Raw genomic sequence first — 23,697 nt, forward strand, 5'->3', positions numbered from 1 at the left:
AATACTTTATATGTATATGTATGTAAAGTGCTGTAGTTAACATATCATATATTAATAGTATTTTAATTATCGTAAACTTATATTTATCATACAATATATGCTAAATTAGAAATATATTATTGATTAATGTATTAAATATTTTTTTATTTTAACTAATTTAATTCACTAATACTATCAATATATAATCTACTAATTAAGAACACTATATATACTCTATTATATAGATATAAATCTACATTTATATTATACATTTTATTATACATTTATTGTACAAAATTGTTTGCTTGAATTTTAATAGATACTACCGGTTGTGTTACTATTTTTATTAAAATAGTTATTAATATAATTTTAGTTGTAATATACAGTATTTATTAATGCATAAAATTCAAGACTAATACTAACATTTACGAGTAAATATATTTATTTTCAATAATAATTAATATTAATATAAATTTAGACTATATTTCTGATGTTTTAATCGATTTTGATATTTATTTTCAAATTAATTATAGTTTGGATCATTTTTGAATTAATAATAATATGTTAATATACGGTACATTACTTTTATTTATTTAAAAATACAATAACTATCAAAATTATATCATTTAGTTTACGATAAGATTGATAAAAATTAATGAGCTTTAATAAACATTTTTTTTTTAAAATTATTATATGACAACAAATTTATTACATATTAATATATCATAATTTAAAATGTTTAGTATTTTGTTTCACAATTATTAATGCAAAGACACTTAATATAAAACATCAAATCATAAATATTATTTAAACATACAATCATTTATTTTTACAATCATTTCAAACAAATATGTTGTACTATTATTTATAATATAATTTTGTAATTATAACTTAATTTAAGTTGTTGTGGAGCAATAAAAGTGTTATCATCAATATTTGCCATTTACTATATATTATTATTATATTATTATGTATTAAAAGACTATTTAAATACTCATAATGTTTATATGTTTATAATAAGATATTTTGAAAAACAATATTTATATAATTTTATATCAGTTAAGCTTTTGATTTTAGAAAATAGTTTACTTTTTATAAATTACTTAAATAAATAATAAATAAATTGTTTTTTAAATTAAAAATTCAATACAATAAGGCAATACAATAATTAAACTATATGTTTTTAGGTTTTGTATTTTTTAATTAAGTACAATATAAATAATAATTTTATAATACAAATTATTTATAATATAATTTTTGAGGTTATTTCTTGAAGTAACAATTCTTTAGATATAAAAATTTTCGGTTCATTAGTTTTATTTATATTAATATCTAAAAATTAATTATTTTCAATTTGAAGTACTGTACTAACTTTTTGATAAATAATATTAGTTTAAACTAAACAACATTTGCTACAAAATTATTTATTTATAACATTAGCATTTATTTCAAAATATAATAACTAAAATTTATGTCTAAAATTTTATTGGACAAAACTAAAAATTTAAATAAAGTGTAATTTACTTAATAACTTACATTAATTTTTAGATTAATAATACAGTATTTATAATATATATAATAAAGGTATTAAAAAATAAATTAATATAAAAATATTTATCTAAATTTCATTGTTTTATAAATAAATATAAATAAGATTTAATGTTTAGGTGGTGTTATGTTTAGGACTGAAAGCACTTGAAAATGTAGTGCTTTTATCCATTTGAGAGCCAACACCTGATTTCTGATTTTTATCATCTTTTTGACTCTTGATTACCAAAAATAAGATAATTAGTGTCAATGCAATCACTATGAGAACAACACCAGCGATGATAAGAAAAACGATAAAAATGGACGATCTTTCCTCTGACTTCTCTTCTGTTTGCAAATCATTATCATTTGTCACTAAAGTGCTTGAAATGTCCAAAACGGTAGACATGCTGTTTGAAGGACAGGAAAAGTATTGTGACAATAATTGTTTGGTACACTTCAGTTCACTTAAATCAACCAAACAGTAGTAACCATTAAAAAAGATCATTAATTGACGGTTTTCCGTTTGAAACACCGCTTCAATCTTTTCGTTGACACCAATTAAGTCAATCATATTAGCTTTTATAGGATTGGCAGTTAAGTTAACCCATGTTTTGAAGTTTAAAATGTAGGCATCAGTTCCCACAAAGAAATAGGCATCAAAAATGATGCCATTTAAAACTGTGGCATCTATTCGTTGAACTGGTGGTATAAACTTCAACAGACTAATAGATCCGTTACCAACATTCAAGTTATAAGGAATTCCTTGTGTATTATTATAGAGGCGGAAAAAATATTCTTTGCCTCCGTTATCCATATAATGAAATATATAATAGTTGTTGTCTTTAAAAGCAATTATCAAATTCAGCATTTTTAGTGTATTCGTATCAGTGCTGTATTCAGGAACTATATGAAATGCCGCATCAATTGACTTAATGTCTATTCCAGTAAATACACCACTTATAGGTAAGGGACCCGTTATTGTTTTAATGTCATTATTAGTAAAAACCCAAACATTAGAGCCTTTTGTAATATAAGTATAGTTCATGAAAGTAAATGCAGAATCTATTGGTCCATCAGAGCACAGTTGGGTCACATCAGCTAAAACATTATAACTTTTTATAACTAACTCTAAAGTTATAATTAATAAAATTTTATTGATATTAAATTTTATCATTTTTTGTTTCTAAAAAATGATACAAATGTATAAAATGATGTAATAATGAAAATTTCAAATAATCTAATTTAGTCCATTAGAATCTATGGTAATATAATTTCACGTGAATATTCTCATTGATTTATTATATTGTAAAATACAATCAATTACTATAATATATTATATAAATAATTATAAGCATAATACAAGAATTATAAGTATAAGAAAACATTGCAATTTCTATAATAGTAATGTTTTTATTTTTTAAATCTATTAAATGGATAATTATGTATTTTTTTATTAATCTCATTAAAATATTAAAAAATTTACTGTTAAATAAATTTTCACAATTTAATCTTTTTTTAAGTAATATAAATTCAAATCGTAAATTAATAAATAAAAACATTTGTTCACAAAAAATATATGTAATTATATTATTATATTTATATTGAAATTTATTTTATGAGTACACAATAGATTTTTGTATCAATTTTTTGCATTTGATAAATGTTTAACATAAGACTGTTTTTCGGATTTAAGTTTAATATTTATAAATATTTTTATATTGATAAATTATCAATATAAGTTTGTATTAAATACATTACCGGTTGTATGCAATATATACTGTACACCTGTACAGTATTAATAATAAAATATAATACATTTATAAATGAAAAAAACTATAAAATAATTTTAATAAATATTTAAAAACTTTAAAACTAAAAATAAATTAGATATATAGTCTAAACAAAAGTTTTATAATAATTAAATAATTATTAACTTAAATCCATTTTCCGTATCTTAATTTTGACGGCAAATATACATCTAATAGGAAAGTAGGCGAGTGTTCGGCTAATGACTGGATTTCAACTTTTTTGCCGATTTTAAGCAAAATATTTAGCTGTTGTGTCCACTGATAGTTCTCTAACATATATTTTCTTGCCTTTAAGTCTTCGATCTTTTTTCTGTCATTGTCTTTAAGAGGAATCTGAACATTTGGACTCAATTTATAGTCACGAATATCAATGGGAAGAATTCCAAGCCATTTAATGGCCGGTACGACCAGATTTGGTGATTCATAGGAGAGAGCAAGTGATCCGTGTCTGAAAGTACACAGAATCTCCAGTCCGTGAGCGTCGCCGTCAACTAAACCAAAGATTGGTATTTCAAAAGAATTCCATAATATGTGAACAAATGCACGAGTATTGAGATCAGGATAACCGTGACCTGTGACCTATTACATTGAATACCAATTGATTTATGTAAAAATGTTATAAAAATTAATATAACAATTAATACCATAATTAATGGATATTTTTCATGAATACGGAGATCAATGAGCTGTTGAAAAGTGGCATCTTTTTCGACGATTAGAACAAATCTTGCATTTGTATGCATTCGACATAGTTTTTCGGTATCGTTGGGAATTGCGATACCGTTCGGTGAACTCAAACAATCAGTGTATACACCGTTAGTGTTTTGAAACTTGAGGTGACCGAAGACCAGACCACGAGTTGACGACGCAATGTGTAGCTTAGTTCGTGACACACGTAAACTACAGGCTAAGTCATCAATGATTTCATCCACTACTCTCTGACTTCTTTCAAATAACATAACATTTTGATAATAAAGATCTCTTTTAGTGCAATAGATGTCATTCACTATAAGACCTTTAATCTTCTGCAACACAAATCTTAACTGTTTTTGGCGTTTCTTTTGTGTCCGCACTTTGTTTTGCGGGTCAGCCTTAAGTATAATACCGGTTCCAATCTTATAGCTAGTATTAGCCCATTTATGACGATTGACGATCTGTTTTCAAATAACATATTATATTAAATACTAATCTTTAAATATCAAAGTTATTATTATTAAAAGATTAAATAATAGACCAATAAATACCTCAAGAGTCGGATGATATTGTTCACTGTCTTTGCATTCATTCATATTTCGCATTACTTCTGATTTACTTCTGATTTCATTTGAGTTATTAATTGGTCTGTCGTTTGAATCTTTAATCACATATTTATCATTTGATTGAGTGAAACGATAGTCGGATTCACCGATTGATTCAATAAATTGTCGCATAAATTGTGATACATTTTCACTAAATATTTCTATTTCTGAACCAATGATCAACTCATTTGGTTGATTGTCGACATCATTGACAACACTAATGATTGGCTCATTGTTTTCATTACAGACTATCTGTGATTGAGTGACCATTTGATTCATTTTTTTCTTTGTTTTTCTGTGTCCACCCTTTAAGAAGTGATCGATTGTTTTGATATATTTGTTAATCTTTTCGATGAGAGCCTCCTTCTCAATGGCTGTTGTTTTGTGTGTAATATCTTTGCCGAAGACCCGTGACTTGGCTTTTGTTTGATCGCTAGTAAAGACCTTTAACTCATTGGTTAGTTGTTTGAGTTGATCCAAAAAGTGTTTGTCATATCTGAATGAGAATGACTCGAAATGAATGGTTTCGGTGAATGGCGTCACTGTGTGGTCACAACAGGTCGTACTCCACGGCATAACAGACCACAAGTCTTTCGGATCACTCAATCGGTTTCGTTTCACATCAATTGGTCTGACTTTCGACTCAAACAAACGCTTGCAAGAGATCATCATTTGATTGATTCAAGTGATAGTATTATTGTATTACTTGTCATCACTAATGATATCACAAAAATTGGATCAATTGTTGTGACAATTGTTGAGACAATTGTTTTGTGACATTCAATGAGTCAATCAATACAACAATGCATTCGATTTTCAATCCATTCTATTGTAAGTTATGTTCTAAATGTTCTAATCATTGCAATAGTATTGTAGTGACACTAATAAGTGCTAACATTGTATATAATGTCTAACTATTTCTATAATACATGTATTGTATTAATACAGTAATTACTATACAATAAGTAAATGTGAGTTTTGATTGTTGCCTAACATTAAAAAACTTTATAAATAATTTGATACACTTTTCATAAATTATTTAAGAGTATGAATAACTGCAAAATACTTGTTAATAATTATATATACTTTATATACAAATTAATTGAACATTTGAATAAAATAAATTTATTCATAAAATAATCATATAATATAAATTAAGATCAATTAAAGGATAGTTGTTTTGCAAATCATTAAATGACATACAATACTGTATTAAGTAATGTATAGCCAATGAAATACATTTACAAGCAATCAATAAGTGATGTTATATAACATGTATTGAGTACAGAGTTGTAGCGCACGGCCTACGAGAGGACCGCCCAACCAATGCATCCCTCAATCACTTGACTCTCATTTGTCTATAATATAGATTTCAAGAGTTTGGGCTAACTTTGCTTCAAAAGACTGCCAAACGGTGTGTGAATGCAGTGATTGACTTAACTATTGATTTGCACTTTAAGTGAATTGTCATTAGTTTTTTAAATCATGTCTAAGAAGCACTTGAAGAGTAAGCGAATGTATCAAATGGTATCTCATTTGTCAGATGCAGACAATTACGAGGAAGAAGAGAGCAATAGTGGACCGGTAGACATATGGGAACCATTGGCCACATCTTCGAGTGGGGGATCGCTTGTGTCCGACGACTTAGAAGAGGAGACACTGTCAGACTCGACCACTACTCACACGCCGTACTCAACTACAAGTGGCTCCTCATTAGGTACACCATCTGTGATGACATGTGATGGCGACATCAAGAATGAGATCAATGATATGGAAATGACTGATAACGAGGAGGTGTGTCTAATCACCACTAATGACTTGGATTCAAATGTCATGAAATGCACGAAAAGTAATTAACTTATAATTTGAAACCTCATAAACATTTATTTTATGCTTAATGTATTGCTTTATAGAAGTAATGACATCATCGATGGCCACAATTAACACACTATCCAAAAGAAATACACTTAAAGAGTCAATAATAGATGACTGGCCTCTGTCTGCAAATACAACAAATATGAACAACACTTGTGTCACATCATATCCATTACAAAGATTATCGCTTCATATGAATGATACTTCTGTACGCTTTACTAATAACTCATCAATTGTACAAAAACATCGATTTATTCATAAAAGAAGATATCAAGAGATGTCATCAAATGGTAACTTATTCATCATTTTATTATTAATTTAACATTAATTTATATTATATATATAAATATTTATGTGATATTTTGATAATTTTAGAAAATCATGTTATTATTGGTATATTAGTTGCAATAAATGTTTTCTTTGAATAAGTTATATATTAAAACTATGATTTCACATAGACTTGACTATAATATATAATATTATATTTTAAAATTCATTAAAATAGTAATAAACAGTATATGAATTATTGATAGATAATTAATATAATTTATGATAAATTGTTTATTATTGGTATTACAATATTATTATATTTAAAGATTTATTTTGAATCAAACTATAGGTTCTTTAGGCAAGACATCAGATTCAGTGCCATCAGTGCCACGAAAGGCTGTTCGCCGTATATTCACAAATAGCAGAGAGCGCTGGAGGTAAGTCTTATAGTCACTTAAGATCACTGAATTGAAGCTACAATTGAATACAAGTGCCGTCCACTGCAGACAACAGAACGTCAACGGAGCCTTTGCTGACCTCAGACGACTAGTGCCCACATATCCTCCCGACAAGAAATTAAGCAAAAATGAAATACTAAGACTTGCCATCAAATATATTAAACTATTGATGGCTGTTCTCGACTATCAGAAACAAGAAGAAAGATTGCCAATTGAGATGAATCACAATATTATAAGTGATTTAAATGGCAATAAGACATCTCATGAGTTAATTAATCGATTCAACGAACATAACAGAGTCCACAACAATCAAAGAACTAAACAAAATACAAGAAAACGACGATTTTATGGCTGTACCACAAATAAAGGACACGAATCACCATCGAGTTCACCACTCAGGGACTGTGATTCACCATTTCTATTAAGTACTGAAGAATCAAATCTTAGTAGTGTTTCGGCCGATGAAAGCGATTAAAGATTAAACTTTATTACAACAAATTGTGCCATTCATTCACTATTAATAGCAAATTATCACAATTTTATCTAAATATTCAAACACTTTTGTCTGACAATTGAATTATTTGTTTTCATATATATATATTGTATATATTTATATATATATATGTCTTTGAATAAAATGTCGATTAAATAATATTTAAGAGACAGAATTGATGAGGTGTTCAATAATAAAGTTAACAAACATTACATCTAAACGACTTGTTTTCTAATGTTTAGCTATAAGTGTGAGAAAATGTTTAATAAATTTTTGATACTAAATGAAAGCATCACATTAACATTGTATAAGAGAGAGCGAGAGAGAGAGAGAGAGAGAGAGAGAGAGAGAGAGAGAGAGAGAGAGAGAGAGAGAGAGAGAGAGGAAAAAGGCTATAAATATACGATAGATTTAACAAATTGAATATAACTTTCCATTTCAATGCTAATATATTCATATAATTGTATTGAAATGTGTGTGTTTTAAATTATATGTTATGAGAAATAAATGAAATTCAAATGAAAATAAATATGTGTAGTATTTCATTGAAACCTAATTGTTTAGGTGTGAAGTGATCCAAACACTTATCGTTTGTGAAAACTACTGAAACGCTAATATATATATATAAAGTATATATAACTGATATAACTGTGATGTTATCCATACCATACCGAGACACACGCCTTTCCCTATATTTTTATTATAAATTCATGGTTTCAACACTTCTATGAAAAGGCATATTACATATTGAAAGGAAATTAATCACAAATTTGTGTCACCAATTGATTTGATAAAATTATGAAAAACGTATTGTTATATCATATAAAAATTGAAACACTCTTTTAATGAGTGATTGATTCCCCAATAGTACTGAATATATGCATCTATAGCTCAGTAATAGGGAAGAGCGGGTGCAACACACGGCAGGTCGCGTGCACTCAATTCACGCATTCATATCACTGCACCAGCAGTTTAAGGAGCGGTTAGCAAATGCGAGTCCTTTTTTTAGTTCATTGAAAAGTTTGTCGAAAATCGCTATTATTGTAAACTTATATTTATATAAAGCATTATATAATAAAAAATACAATTATGAGATGTTGTGCTTTAAATCCAATACTCGTGAACCCAATTGAATTAATCTTTGTTTACAGAGATGTGTCTATCGATTGTATCGCATATAAAAATAATCTTCAAATAAATATTACTATTTTTTCACATAGTTTTCACAATTCAATCATAATTTACATCAAAGTGATAGCGCATAATAACAAACAAAAGGGATTATTATTTTTGAAATAATAAATAAAAATTATTATATTTAGATAAAAAATAGATATCAGATTACAAAAAAATAGTGATGCACTAATATATACTACTGTAATATCTATTGTTAAAATACTATATACAGTATGTACTGTAGTTTAAATCCATGAATTAACATTCAATGTAACGATTATTTGTTTTAAGGATTTAAACAGTTATTATAGGTTGAGATATATATTGTAGTTTAGTTTGAATTCAACTTTTACTTTACTAGTCATGTTTAGTACCATTAAATTGCCTGAGAAATAGACATTTAAATTACTTAAATAGGATGATCACGACTATCCCTAAAAATGGACACAAACACACAGTTTTATCAATTACTGTCAAATATTAGACCATTAAGATTGTCATCAAATATATAAAAATTGTCCAAATAATGGTTTCAAGCATTTTCATAGCCACTATCGGACATTGGATGACAAATAATTAAGTCTTAAACTAATAATTTAATTTTAAAGCCACAATCTTAACACAATTTAAGCGATAGTCCGCTTATATTATATTTGTATTATATATTTGATTATATAAAGTATAATCCTATTTAAATGTTTGACTGAATAAATGTATGATTTTAGCACAAAACTCACTCAAATCACTGGTTATGTCTTTTATTTTGTACGCTATATTCAACATACAGTAGTATATTGTGTGCAAAGCTTATAAAAATAACATTTACTATAATATAATACTACACTATAGGAGAAAATCAATTTCCTTATCAGTCGAGTGCAGACATCCTTAATATAACAACTAAGAGTGTTATTCATTTGAAACCATAATTTACTATAAATTTGAAACTATTATATATAAAGTTGTTTTACATTTGTTTTGATATTTTATATTTATTATGTGATACAATGCAAATTAGTAATATTATAATCATTATAAAGTATTAAAACTAAATTAATTACAAAATTATTTATATATTTTATTTTATTTTAATTATATTTTATTATTTATTATATATATATATATATAGAAAAATATGTTTAGAATCGATATTTCGAGAAAAAATGAATTTAATAAATAAAAGTTTTTGATTTCTTATATTGTTTTTAGTGTACAAAAAGTATTAATGAATTTATTTTAAACAGTAATTTTTGATTTAATTAACAAAATAATTTTTAAAAATTTTCTAAAAAATTAAAATAATAGGGGGTAAACTCATCCCTCCTGATACCAACATTTTCCAATTTTACCCCTTCACACTTTTATATAAATAGTCAACATTTACTTGACCTGTATTTGAAATTTTTTATTATAAAGTCTAAATCCAATTAAAGTCAATCCCTATAATTGAAAACCTTGCTTAACCCTAATTATATTATAATTAATAATATAATGTACCAGTATAATTTAAGTCCCTATGTTTAGGTACTGTTATTACCTGCTACTATTAAGCTTTATAAAATTAACTTGCATATATAAACTAGTGCAAATTAAATGAGTAAGGGTAAGTTTATTTTACTCATTGTTTATTATAAATTAAAAAGTCATAAAAAATTGTTTTTGTTATGTTATATATTTTAGGGATTTATCAAAAGTCTATCATATAATAGCTAGAGTTTAATAGTAGTTCAATTGAAATACAGATATTACTAAATGTTATTGAGAAACAAATTATATTAATATAAAAATCTTTCAGAGATTTATTAATCGATATAATAATATCATAACTTTGAATAATATTTTTTACATAAGATAAATACTATAATACTACTGTATTATCATTTTATTCAATGATTATATAAAATTAAGTATTTATACATTTAATTTTAAATATTCTTAAATAATAAATATTCTAATTATTATATTTTTAAGAGTTACAGGATTTCACTATTCTTTTTCAAAGTATTTCAAAACTATTTCAATATTAAACACAATTATTTGATAGTAAATACAATTATTTCAAAAGTGAATCTATTTATTTCAATACTCTTGCTTTAGTCAAGACTTACATACTTAAGAAACTTTTGTTTAAGATTTACAAATGTATTTCGGATTTAATTTTTTAAAGAAAATCATATTAACTTAAAAGAGTGCAAAATTTAAATAAGGCGTTGTTCACATATTACGTTCGCAGTTTTTAAAAAATCTAGACCCCCTCCCCCCCTATGTTCGCAATTGTTCGCATGTAATGATATTTAAAAATTACGTTCGCATGTCCTTAACCCCCCCCACCATTTAAATAAATATTTTATAAAATTATTTTCACTTTTAAAATAATCAAATAATAAAATAAATTAATATTATTCAAAAGTCATATATTTATTCAAAATTAGTTATTAAACCGTTTATCAAAGGATTAAGTTTACTCAAAATTAATCCCTTAAATTCATTCATTATTTAAATGCGAACGTTCTTATAGACTTTACCCCTCCCCCTCGTTCGCAAAAGTTCGCTTTGGCCGACCCCCCTCCCCTCAAGTGCGAACGTAATATGTGAACAACGCCTAATCTGAAAATTTTAATAAAGTATTTGTGAGTTTTAAGATGTTTAATAACTATTAAATGTATTATAATAAAGCAATGTTTTGAGTATTGAAATAAATAAGTGCACATTTGAAATAACTGTGTTCACAATCAAATATATACTTTTACTATTGAAATAATATTGTTGAGTAAAAGAAACAATTTGAATAAGATTTATAATAAAGTAAAATTATGTTTAGAATAGTGAAACCATGTATAATAATAATTACTTATTGGGATCACACTTTTAGTTAAAAATATTATAAAAATTACTAAATTTTGAGTATTATATTTAAATTAATATAATAAATATCGTAAACATTTGTATTAAAAGCGTTTTAGAATAATTTGAATTAATCACATTAATTATTTAATCGATATCTACCTATTATTATACGCTATATATTCGTTGAATCGTTATTTAATAAAAAAATACATTACCCATAGTTTGATTATTTTGAAATTTAGTTAAGTTAATATTATAGTATATTTGATGTATTTAAAATAATCTATATTATTAAATTAAATAACGATAATTTGTTTTCTTTAAATTAAGCTTAAAGGTATACAGTATATATATATAGTAGATTAGGTACTATAGTAGGTAAGTAGTGTAAACTATAAGGTATTTGATGTTTATTGGATTAAATGTCAAAATCACAAATTTAAATAAAAAATACAATTTACTTTTATTAACTTTTAATTATTAAACAAATAAATTATGTACTGTTATTTGAAAATAGTGTATTTCTATATGTTGTTAACCTTTTTTGGTACACTATATAAAGATATGTGAAATGAGTTTATTTGTTTAAATGAGTAAATTAAATATAAATATTTATTATTATACAAAATAATAAATGTACATTTTCAATTTGTCATTACCGTAATAAATGATAACTATTAATACATATTTACAATTAAAAAATAAGTATATGAATAACATTTATAAGTAATAAAAAGTTATAAATATTGCAGTTTTCAATGTCTTAAATATTTTTAAAAATATTTAGTTTTAAATATGTTAAAAGCAATACATATCATTCAATAATAGTTCAATATTTTTTACTTAGCGGTATATAATTTGAAACTATCGGTAACTAAATTTTAACTCAATTTTGTTAAAAAGTTATAATATTATAGAGAACTTTGAAAATTTTATGGTAATCTCACATATTATCGGTAATAATCCAAATGTATCGGTATATCAAATCATAATATTCACTTAACTTACAATAAAAATATCATATAATAACAATTATGTACTGTATATATACCGTAATATAATAATGATTTTATGATATTATATATAATGAAAATGAATAAAATATCAGTTCATATAACAACTCAATTGACACGAGTTTTCTTTATGTTGTGTTTCTCTAAGCCTTCCTCTCGACGTCTCTTATTAATAGGATTTCTTGGATCGTGAATGTCATACCATTCCTCATCATTCTTAAGATTAGCGTCTTTAGCCAAAACAGATTTTTCTTCTTCTTTATGACAAACCATTTGATGTGATAACCAGTCGGAGTCATCTTTTTTCCCTTCACTACATTCCCCTTCTTTTATAGTTAATAATCGAGTTTTGAATTTTTCTAATAAACTTAAACACTAATTATATACATATAAAAAAAATTAATTTATAAACCAATAATTTTTTAAAAAGTTATTTAATAAATGACTTACAAGTGATTCTCTTGAGTGTCCTTTTTTGGGCAATTTATTAGTCGCTTCTTTGTATTTCTTTGCCTCTTCAATAAACTCTTTGACCGCTGGATTGTCATAGACTTTGCATTTACTTATTTTTTCGCATTTCTTCTTAAGTTCGGAACACATCTGTTTCTTTAAAGCTTTAAACTCATCCCTAACTTTAGACCTTAATATTAATTAAATAAAATAATTCATAATATTTATAATTTATTTCAAAGTACAGTACAGTACATACAAACACGACTCTTGTTTCTTAATTTTCATCATATCTTCGTTTTTAAAGAATTCTTCTTCATCTTTATCTAAGTATTCCTCATCTTTTTTACAATTAATCTCTTCTTTCTTTAGTTTAGCTTTAATTCTATCCAAACGTTCACTTTTTTCTTCAAGATTTTCGTCCGAATCATTGTTTTTCTCATCTTCTCTATCGCTATCAGATGTCATCAAATCTTTAGTGTCCACAGCAGGCAATGAACTTAGTTTTGGGTCATCTTTAAGCAAATCGTGACTACTTTTACTTTTTCCTTTAAAGTCTTTGGAAACACTAATTATTTCTTCCTCTTCTTCTTCAGCCTCGTCTCCAAATGAAAGTAAATTAAAATTCTTTGTCGCCTTTGATTGTGACTTCTGTTCCACTTTTGTTTCGCTTTTCTTTTGATTATTCGTTTGTCTCGGAATTATATCGGGAAAGGGATTTAATAATATTTCGGTTGAATGTATTTTATAGGGATGTAATGGTCTCTCATTTTGGTCGACTTCACTCTCCTCTAACTTAATCATATTATAAATGGTATTTCCGGTGACTTTACCGAAAATTGTGTGTTTGTTTTGCAACTCAAGACATGAATCTAAAGTAAAGAAGAATTGACTGGTGTTGTCGTCTTTGACACCACTGTTAGCCATAGCTACGAGACCTCTGCGAACAAATCTTAACCGAGAGTGTAACTCATCTTTGAATGGCTGACCATATATCGATTCGCCGCCCATTCCAGTGCCAGTCGGGTCACCCGTTTGGACAATAAATCCTTTAACCAAACGATGAAAAATATTATTATCATAATAGCCTTCAAGACATAATTGGATAAAATTTCTGCAGGTCTTAGGACACTCTCGAGACCACAACTCAATGTCAATATCACCGACACTTGTCTTCAGTAAAACCTATTTTGATAAACAAATTGTAATCAATTGACATAAATTGTAACCAATTAACAGATGCATACTTTGCCATTAGTTGGTGGCTCTTGAATGTAAATATTGCTCATTGTTTGGGATGTGTTAACAATTTATAAAATCTTTGAAACAACTCGTCATTCAATTACTAAAATCCATTAATTGTTATACAAATAGTTATAAATCAATAGTTAATTCAATTGTAATCAAACTATTATATGACTAAACAATCGTTAATACTATTAGACACTCAAAATGCTTGTCAACAGTTGAGTCCATTTTGCACTAAATATGGGGTAATCTATACATAGTATACATAAATACAACCAATTGATTGCACAAATGTTTTGCAATAATATATTAATATAACTAAACTTCAAATATTTTGTTAATATTAACAAAATTATGACTAAAAAATATAAATAAAAAAATTATAATACTGTACCTGAAAATTAATAAATTAAAATTTTCGTATTTGTATTAAAAATATCTTAAATTTTCTCATTTAAATGCAATTATATCTCATTAATATGTAAAACAATGTTTGAAACAATAATTATCATCTTTTCTCACAATTAATTTATCTTTCAATTTATCATAATTTTATTCTCAACCAATTTTTTAGTATTATAATTACAGAAATATTAGAAGTATAGTTATAACTAAACTTAATTTGAAAATTGCAATAAACTTATTGTTTCAAACAATTTCATAATATTATTCCTTATTTACTTATTTTATTGTAAATTAATTGCGAAATATTGATATTTCGAAAAATCTATTAATTTATACAATAATTTTTCAAAATATAAAATCAGTAAACAAGTTTGACTAATACTATATTAAATTACATCTAACGGTAATAAAGTTTATCACAAACTTTTTATTTTATACATGTTTATACTATACTTATAATACAAAAAAATGATAACATTATAATATATGGTTTGATAATATATTAATATATAAATCAAGTGTTAAATAGAAGCAAAGTTCAGAAAAAAAATCAAATAATATTAATAACCAGATAATTGTAATTAATAACTACTATTAATAATTTATTAAAGAAAATATTTTAATATTACAAAAAATAAAATTATCAAATATATTGTTTTATAATCACTTAATAAGAAATAAATATTTTTGACACTAATTATCATCTGAAAAGTGGTAAAACTTTGTCTTTTTATTGTTAGTTTGTTGTCTCTCTTGTTTTTGTTTCATATATGTCTCCACATTATTAAATGATTGTTTGTATAGACCCTCGAAATCAGTATTTTTTAGAGCATTAACACAATTATTGACAAATCTTTGATTATTATTCAATTCATCGACTATTTTGTGGTAAATATCATAATTAATAATATTTTCTTCACTTATTTTAAATAAATTTAATGGTTTCACATCTGTTGCCAATAAAATCCATAAGACGTTAGTTTCATTGATATCAAAGTATAAGTTAATCGGTTCAGTCTTTAGATTTAAATTATGAATCAGTTTTATAGTTAGATTTGTGGACTCATATGTATAGACATTTACCACCGATTGCTTAAAGAAAGAAACGCATAAAATGTCACAATTAGTGACTAACTTCTTGACTGCAAATTGAGTGCGAGTTTCTGTTTGATTGTCTTCATTTGGATCACAATTCAATAGATTGACTTGTTTTCCATCGTTTATATTCCACAATCTAATAGATCCGTCTCCAGAACCGGACACTAATATCTTATCATTAAAAGAACCAACAGATGAAACAAACTCCTTGTGTCCCAAACAATAGGTTTCAATATTATAAGTATTGGGATATCTTGAGACCCGAATCTTCTCGTCTCTGTCAGTCGTTATCAAATACTTGCCGTTTTGTGTCTGTATTACGTCTAATAGCATTGAACAGTGACCTAATAATAGTCGGCCACCATCTAAGTAGTCACCAGATTGTGAATTACAATAACTGTCATTCATTTCATATTCAAAAACATCACCCGATTTGTGTCCGCAAATCACCGAATTGTTTATAGAAAACAATAATTTAATACAATTTCGAGAAACTTTTGTCTTAAATGTTTGTTTCCATTGTTTGTCAATATATTGAAAGATAATTAACTGTTTTCTGTTGTCAGCGATGGCCAGACAATCATTTCGGGCATTGAAATCACCGCAAAGTATTGTATAGTCATCGGTCACGGGTTGTGTCTTCTCATTGTTTTTATCCGCGCAAACAATTGATTGGATATCGATATGACTTTTGTCATCACTTTTCAGGTCATATATAATCAGTTGTTTGTTATTTGTATTGATGTGACAAATGGCCACAAATTGGTGACAAACAGTGAACAACATATTTATGATAAAAACAATAATAATAATGTGATTGACATGTGTTTGGCATTACATTAAACGCATGCTTTAATAGACATATAAAAAATGTTATAATAGTAATGATAATTAAGAGATAGTGTGAACATAGTCAGGATGGCCGAGTGGTCTAAGGCGCTGCGTTCAGGTCGCAGTCTCCTCCTGGAGGCGTGGGTTCGAATCCCACTTCTGACAAATTATATTTTTGCCAATTCTAATATTGCATTTTTATTCAACACAATTATATTTTTAATTTTTATTATTATTACTAATTAACTAATTTGACACAAAATCAGTCTGAATGTTGTTTTTACCGATTATTTAAACGTTGTTAAGATTATGTATTTATGAATGCATTGCAATTTGAAATGATTTCCAATATTTTACAGTAGTTTACAGTAGTGTTGTATAACTAATAACTAAAGTATACAATAGTAGTACAAAATGTGCAGTATTTTAGTGTATTGTTAATGCATTGTATGACTGACTCAATGAATGACTTGCATTAATGTATTGAATGATTCAAATGATTATTGAATTGTCATAAAACTGATAACTTATTGACTGATTGTTTGGACACTTAATAGCAATGGACACAAATCCTCAATCCAAAGATGAATTGATATCTAACTTTTGTGGCATAACTGGTAAGCAATTGTCAATTGGTGTGTCAGTGGATGTCATGATAATTGTGGTTTGATTTCAGGTGTTGAGGCTTCAAGAGGAGAGTTTTACTTAGAGTCGGCTAATTGGGATCTATCGGTATGTCATTGAAAACACTTGCCATTGCTATGAAATGTAATGATATTGTTGTTGATTACTAAACCAGTTGGCCATTCAATCTTTTTACGAAACGGCCACTGAAGACATAGCGATTCCAACTAATGCACCCAATCCTCAAACCAGTGAAGAACAAAAAAGAGCGCATGAATTGCAACAAATGTTTAGCAATAAACCAATTCATAACACAAGTGATAACTCGAGTGATGATGAGATGCCATTGCAAGCCATGACGTCAAAAGATAGCGCAAAGTCATCAAAGAATACACAAAAATCTCACTTATCTTCAAATATTGCAACTCTGGGTTCTTTGAAACCGAAATCAGATTCCGGTGAAGGAGAAAGTGATGAAGAAGGACAGGCCTTCTATGCCGGTGGTTCTGAACACAGCGGTCAACAAGTTTTAGGACCAAAAAAGAAAAATACAGACAAATTAGTTCAAAATATGTTTCAGTCGGCTAAAGAACACGGCGCTGAAGTTATTGATCCCAATGAAGAGGTGAGCGCACAAAGACGTATAAATTCATTTGGTGGTCATGGGTTTAAACTCGGATCTACTTCAGAACAGCCATCAGCTGTTTCATCTCAATTTGCAGTTCACAATCAAAAGCAAAATCGAGATATGATTTTAAAGTTTTGGAGAAATGGTTTTAGTATTGATGACGGACCTCTTCGCGAGTATAATGATCCACAAAATCAAGAGTTTCTAAATTCAATAAAAAAGGGCGAAATTCCCAGAGAATTGATTCAACAGTCCGGCGGACAGGAAGTTCATCTCAATCTTGAAGATCATAAACACGAAGATTTTATACCTCCGAAAAAGTCAATGAAACTATTTGCAGGCGAAGGACATCGATTGGGATCACCAGCCGCTGATGTTGTGATCACTCAGACATTACAATCTAATTTTGATCCCAAAGTTACCGAAGCTGAAGCTGTAAAGCAACTAAAAGTAGATGAAACTAAACCGACAACTAGTATTCAAATACGATTGACTGACGGATCCCGGTTTGTCTTTTAATATGTTTTTTGATTATATTTTAATAATTGATTTATTTGTTTATATAGTTTGGTAGTCAAACTGAATATAACGCATACTATTGCTGATATCAGACATTTTATTTGTACCTCTCGTCCCATATATTCGGCCCAAAGCTTTGGTTTAATGACAACATTTCCTAACAAAGAACTGACTGACGAAACGTTATCTATAAAAGATGCAAATCTGTTGAATGCATCAATTGTTCAAAGAATTAAATGAATGACAAATAACTTTTGATATAATAATTATATCAATCGATTACATAATTTGTTTTTTTAAATAATAGAATATTTTGTGATGTTTATGATATGCCGTATATTTAAAAATTGTTTTATAAATATTTTTATTATAATCTTATGTATCGAAATTATTTGTGAAACAAAAATATTTAATAAAAATTTTCTAACGATAATTTATTTGATTGAATATTTATTTAATGTAGTTTATAACTAACAATACAGTAAAAAGGAGGTAAATTTTATTTGCGTCAAAACTGTGTTTGAAAATATTGATTTTTTTATACTTATTTACTACTGATCGATATGTTAGGCGCCAGACTATTGTTTACGTTGAATGTAAAAATTTGATTTAATAAAAATTAAAATAAATAGTATTTTAATTAATTTTAATATGGATTCTGAAGTAAATGAAAAATTAAGGCAATTGTGGAATATTCTCAATGAAAGTGTAAGAAGTGATGTAAGAGACAAGTGGTGGCAAAGCATCCAAAATGAATATAAAGTCAATATTTTGAGAAAACATTACGATTTAAAACACATCGCAAATATGTTTATCCATTTGGATGAATACCAGGTTTTAAATAAGTTTATAATTATTTGATTAATTTAATTTTTATTCAATTGTTTCAGAAAAATATAAAATCAGCTAAATGTGTATCATATGCTATATTTTTTAAAAAGTATTTCAATTAAATTATTAATATTTTTAAAGATTACTAGTAATTTAAATAATAAATTTTAAATTATAATTAGTTTGAGTTATGATCCAAAATCGGTTGACAACGAAGAGAAAAGCATTGAATTGTTCAAACAATTTGCCGAAGAAGCAGATCTTAATTTGGTATTCAATTGTTTATTATTAATATATTTATTTATTTTTGATAACTAATTAATTATTAAAAATTGAATCATAATTTTTCATAGAATAATACTATTTATAATGAAGTGATTGAATTAATTATATTAACAAAAACTCATTTAACTGAAGAACATAAAAGTGAGACAATCTTTGGAAATGAAGACAAACATTATTTCTTAGACTTTGATTTAAGTTATTTGGGATCTAATCCTGAATGTAATATTAAATTATTATACAATATATTATATTGATATAATCTATTTGAATCCAATTTACTATATATTATACCTATATTAAACAATTTAAATGATTTTTAAATCAATTAATTTATGATTAAAGCCTATACAGGATATGCATTGAAGATAAGAGATGAATACAATTTCATGGATGAAACTACTTATAAAACAATTCGTGCAAAAGTATTGTATAATTAATTAACAAATAATAATAATTATTATTATTATATTATAAATATATAAAATTTATTATTCTGATGAACTCAAAATTAATTTATATTTATTAGGTTTTAAAATCATTATTAATGATTCCTAAGATATTTGCCACTAAAGAGTTTTATGATAAATATGAAAGTGTGGCCCGAAATAACATTAAATGTGAAATTGAAATACTTGAAGAATAACACATTAACCAATTAATTATTCATTTACTTAATATTATTGTATTTAATTATTTATATATAAATAATAACTCATTTATTAAATAAAATTATAAATGTTTGATAATTATAACATAATTATTAGCATTTATTTCTATTTAGTTAAAAATCACTTAAAATTAATATTAATTAATATTAATGAAAAGCATATAAAAAATTAATTATTTTATTAATTTATAATTTAAATAATGTTATATTTTTCAGTAATAAATTATAACAATAAATAGCTTTCCATAAAATTTAAATCACATGAATATTCTGATATAGAATTTCAATATACAGTTATATTATAAATAAATATTTCTACAAAATATTTTTTAATGAAATGTAAATATAATATTATGTTTAATATTAAATTATTAATATTAAAAATCTTAAAAATAAAAAATCAATTAAAAATATATTTCAAAATTGCATAATAAGATTCATGTGATGTATTGAATAATTACACGTTATTTGTTAAATACAACACAAACTGATTGATAAATACAGTAAACAAATCAATGTTTTGATTGAAAAAGTTGTCAATTGTTTTAATTAAATCAATACTTGAATTGAATGTCCGTCGGTTTTAAGACCTTTGCGGCCACTGTCCGGGCCGTCAACGGCGCCAATAATAGCAAAAAGTTTGTGTCCAATCGATCTGCGATTGTTTTGGTAAATCTTTTACCGATTATCATATGATTAAATAACTTTTTAAAATTAATTAAACATTAATTATTGAATTAAATGATTTAGACGGAAGCGGCGGTCAAACGGATCAAGAGGTTGATTGAAGGCAAAGACGGTGTCGTAAGTGTTGATTGATTTAAATTTAAAATCAACTAATTGTTTGATATAATTGTGTTGAAATCAATAACAGATTGGACTCCGCATTGGTGTCAAACAAAGAGGTTGTAATGGTTTAAGTTATTCTCTCGATTATGTAAAACAAAAGCAAAAGTTTGATGAAGAGGTCATTCAAGACGGTATGTGTGACACAAAATGTCATCAATTATTCATTTGATGAAACACTTGATTTTCTAATCAGGTGTTCGGGTATTGATTGATTCAAAGGCACAGTTGTCTCTATTGGGCACTGAAATGGATTTCGTTGAGACAAAGCTTTCATCTGAGTTTGTCTTCAACAACCCTAACGTGAAGGGAACGTGTGGTTGTGGCGAGTCTTTTACCATTTAAACAATAGTACCACTCATTACTAACAATCATTTTGTAGATATCTTGTAATTAACAATATTACTATAATTTTGTTATCAATTTGATATAGTCTTTAATTTAGTAATTCATTTAAATTAAATAATTTAATAAAATTATAAAAACTTATTAATATTAACATCATTAATATAATTGTCATAATTTTCAATAATTTAAATCAACGATTATTTATAATTGTTTGATATTACATTGTAAACAAATTATTTATATACAAATAATTTAATGATAAACACTTGTAATTAATGACAACAAGTATAGACTTTCACAAAAACATACAAAATATACAAATCAAATGATTTGAGAGGCAGAGCTCTGACTCGTGTATATAACAGAGCCGACAAAGTTTATAGTGGCCGCCAATACAAACACGGGAAACCATCGACCGTGCGATTCAACCACAAGTTCGGCTGTTAGTGGACCGCAAAGGATTCCTGGAATAGTAGCTAATGTATTGGAAACGGCAAACGTGATTCCCGCGTGATTGGGAGCCACGTCTGCGTGATTGGAGAGATGACCGGCGCTATTAAATGAACACAAAGCCATTGACAGTGACACGAAAATCACGGCAAAAAGCAAACTCTTGACTGAACAAAAAAGTAACATAAATATTGCCGGACCCACCAAACCAATGACTGTCATTAAACGACGCACTGATAAAACTGTCCACTTTCGAGCTATTAAGCCATCTGCTAGATGTCCGGCCACTGGTCACCAAATAAGTTAATTAAATCAACAATTACAGTACAAATAAACATTACATGATATTACTCACCCACTCCTAACATAGAGTTGACAATATAAGGCACAGCTGTTAAACTGATACTCTCTTTATTAGCGCCAAGATTTCTTGATAAATAAGTCGGCAACCATTGCATTATAATATAATTAGACCAATTCATGGCGAAATGTGCTATATATATGGCCCAAAGTGGCCAATGGCTTATAAACTGAGTCCACCGAACATTCTTTGAATTTACTTTCGGATAAACTAATGGAAGTTCATCTTCACCGACGTCTCTAATTTCAGAGTATAAGATAATCCAAACTAAAACCCAAACAATACCTAACGTTCCGAACGTATAGAATGTCCACTTCCACGGCAAATGTGGACAAATAAGTGCTGCCACTGTTTGGCCAATAGTTCCTGAGGCTACTAAATAGCCAAAAGCACGGGATCTTTCAGGCACTGGAACCGAGTAGGCGAAGATGTGAAAGATTGTGGGCAAACCTGGTTTTCATATATACAATACATATAACAAAAACATTTGACATTTAAATATCGTTCAAATGGTTTAGCATTTAAGTCATACCCAATCCTTCTCCGAGACCTAAAACAACGCGACATATAATTAAAAGATCTAAACGCGAGGCCACTAGTGGTGTAATTAGTGTTGAGACTGACCTGTATTGAGATATAGGAAGTAAATTATTTTATATTTATTTAATAAACAAAATAAATAGTAAAAAATACCACAAAAACACAGCGGATGTCAACACAGTTTTTCCGCCAAATTTAGTGGCAGCGGTCGCTCCGATGACCTGATTGTCGATATCAACACATTATTCAAATGGTATATAAAGTGATAAAATCAAATACAATACCTGACTAGTGATATAACCGAAAGCAAAAGCACTTAAGACCCATCCCTGCCAATAGAGTGACCAATTGAACTCATCGGCCATCGACACGATAGCCATCGGCATTATTATACGGTCGGCAGCATTGATGAAATTGGCTGAAGAACACAAACCTATCATACGGTGAGTCTTCGGCAACATTGCTGTCTTCAGATACCTTCAACCTTAAGATTAACCATTGAATGCCATTATTTAAGTCATTATTTAATCAATTGTTTAATAAGTGATAAAAATATATCATTTGATTTGTATATTAATTGCAATATTTGTCTAAATTCTCATTTAATTGTCGTTCAAATCATAACTAATATAATACTAATTGTTTGTCAATTGAGTCACACTTTTAGGTGACGTCTAATCAAAACATTTGATAGAAAATCATATTTTTGTCGGACTAGAGGTCGACACTGACTCTTATTAGATCACATTTTCGGCGATCTTTAGATTTATCACTAATTATGATATTTAATATTTAATTAGTTTTTAATTAATTTTAACT

General features: G+C 26.8%; 8 protein-coding genes and 1 non-coding gene across 9 annotated transcripts; 5 read left to right on the top strand and 4 right to left on the bottom strand.

Annotated features, from left to right (window-relative positions):
* Positions 1-3,443: 3,443 nt before the first annotated feature.
* On the bottom strand, positions 3,444-5,475 carry LOC128959408 (meiotic recombination protein SPO11-like). The gene is made up of 3 exons (XM_054305352.1): positions 4,562-5,475; positions 3,962-4,471; positions 3,444-3,896 (listed from the first exon to the last, which is right to left on the bottom strand). Exons 1-3 carry the CDS (start codon positions 5,285-5,287, stop codon positions 3,444-3,446), a joined length of 1,689 nt encoding a protein of 562 aa, XP_054161327.1. The 5' UTR covers positions 5,288-5,475.
* Positions 5,476-6,019: 544 nt separating this feature from the next.
* On the top strand, positions 6,020-7,693 carry LOC128960312 (uncharacterized). The gene is made up of 4 exons (XM_054306384.1): positions 6,020-6,464; positions 6,529-6,780; positions 7,110-7,197; positions 7,267-7,693. The coding sequence occupies exons 1-4, from the start codon at positions 6,101-6,103 to the stop codon at positions 7,691-7,693; spliced, it is 1,131 nt and encodes a 376-aa protein (XP_054162359.1). The 5' UTR covers positions 6,020-6,100.
* Positions 7,694-12,675: 4,982 nt separating this feature from the next.
* LOC128959458 (spliceosome-associated protein CWC27 homolog) lies at positions 12,676-14,675 on the bottom strand. The gene is made up of 4 exons (XM_054305413.1): positions 14,445-14,675; positions 13,457-14,382; positions 13,198-13,387; positions 12,676-13,122 (listed from the first exon to the last, which is right to left on the bottom strand). The coding sequence occupies exons 1-4, from the start codon at positions 14,484-14,486 to the stop codon at positions 12,856-12,858; spliced, it is 1,425 nt and encodes a 474-aa protein (XP_054161388.1). The 5' UTR covers positions 14,487-14,675; the 3' UTR covers positions 12,676-12,855.
* Positions 14,676-15,505: 830 nt separating this feature from the next.
* Positions 15,506-16,757, bottom strand: LOC128959854 (tRNA (guanine-N(7)-)-methyltransferase non-catalytic subunit WDR4-like). The gene has a single exon (XM_054305873.1). The coding sequence runs from the start codon at positions 16,732-16,734 to the stop codon at positions 15,544-15,546; it is 1,191 nt and encodes a 396-aa protein (XP_054161848.1). The 5' UTR covers positions 16,735-16,757; the 3' UTR covers positions 15,506-15,543.
* A 103-nt stretch (positions 16,758-16,860) lies between these two features.
* Trnal-cag (transfer RNA leucine (anticodon CAG)) lies at positions 16,861-16,944 on the top strand. The gene has a single exon. It is a non-coding gene; the product is annotated as a tRNA-Leu (tRNA).
* A 181-nt stretch (positions 16,945-17,125) lies between these two features.
* Positions 17,126-18,951, top strand: LOC128959518 (NSFL1 cofactor p47-like). The gene is made up of 4 exons (XM_054305490.1): positions 17,126-17,396; positions 17,456-17,511; positions 17,579-18,537; positions 18,598-18,951. The coding sequence occupies exons 1-4, from the start codon at positions 17,339-17,341 to the stop codon at positions 18,788-18,790; spliced, it is 1,266 nt and encodes a 421-aa protein (XP_054161465.1). The 5' UTR covers positions 17,126-17,338; the 3' UTR covers positions 18,791-18,951.
* A 170-nt stretch (positions 18,952-19,121) lies between these two features.
* On the top strand, positions 19,122-20,309 carry LOC128960313 (uncharacterized). Its single transcript, XM_054306385.1, has 6 exons — positions 19,122-19,384; positions 19,441-19,490; positions 19,564-19,651; positions 19,735-19,885; positions 20,009-20,088; positions 20,193-20,309. The coding sequence occupies exons 1-6, from the start codon at positions 19,202-19,204 to the stop codon at positions 20,307-20,309; spliced, it is 669 nt and encodes a 222-aa protein (XP_054162360.1). The 5' UTR covers positions 19,122-19,201.
* Positions 20,310-20,805: 496 nt separating this feature from the next.
* LOC128959666 (iron-sulfur cluster assembly 1 homolog, mitochondrial-like) lies at positions 20,806-21,533 on the top strand. Its single transcript, XM_054305668.1, has 4 exons — positions 20,806-21,002; positions 21,084-21,137; positions 21,208-21,313; positions 21,376-21,533. The coding sequence occupies exons 1-4, from the start codon at positions 20,904-20,906 to the stop codon at positions 21,522-21,524; spliced, it is 408 nt and encodes a 135-aa protein (XP_054161643.1). The 5' UTR covers positions 20,806-20,903; the 3' UTR covers positions 21,525-21,533.
* A 278-nt stretch (positions 21,534-21,811) lies between these two features.
* LOC128960536 (uncharacterized) lies at positions 21,812-23,566 on the bottom strand. The gene is made up of 5 exons (XM_054306647.1): positions 23,163-23,566; positions 23,032-23,099; positions 22,871-22,962; positions 22,333-22,788; positions 21,812-22,264 (listed from the first exon to the last, which is right to left on the bottom strand). The coding sequence occupies exons 1-5, from the start codon at positions 23,337-23,339 to the stop codon at positions 21,849-21,851; spliced, it is 1,209 nt and encodes a 402-aa protein (XP_054162622.1). The 5' UTR covers positions 23,340-23,566; the 3' UTR covers positions 21,812-21,848.
* Positions 23,567-23,697: the final 131 nt, after the last annotated feature.

The sequence above is a fragment of the Oppia nitens genome, unplaced genomic scaffold (genome assembly GCF_028296485.1).
Source record: "Oppia nitens isolate AA-2021 unplaced genomic scaffold, nextdenovo-longstitch-racon4-pilon3 scaffold4_pilon_pilon_pilon, whole genome shotgun sequence".
NCBI classification, from domain to species: domain Eukaryota; kingdom Metazoa; phylum Arthropoda; class Arachnida; order Sarcoptiformes; family Oppiidae; genus Oppia; species Oppia nitens.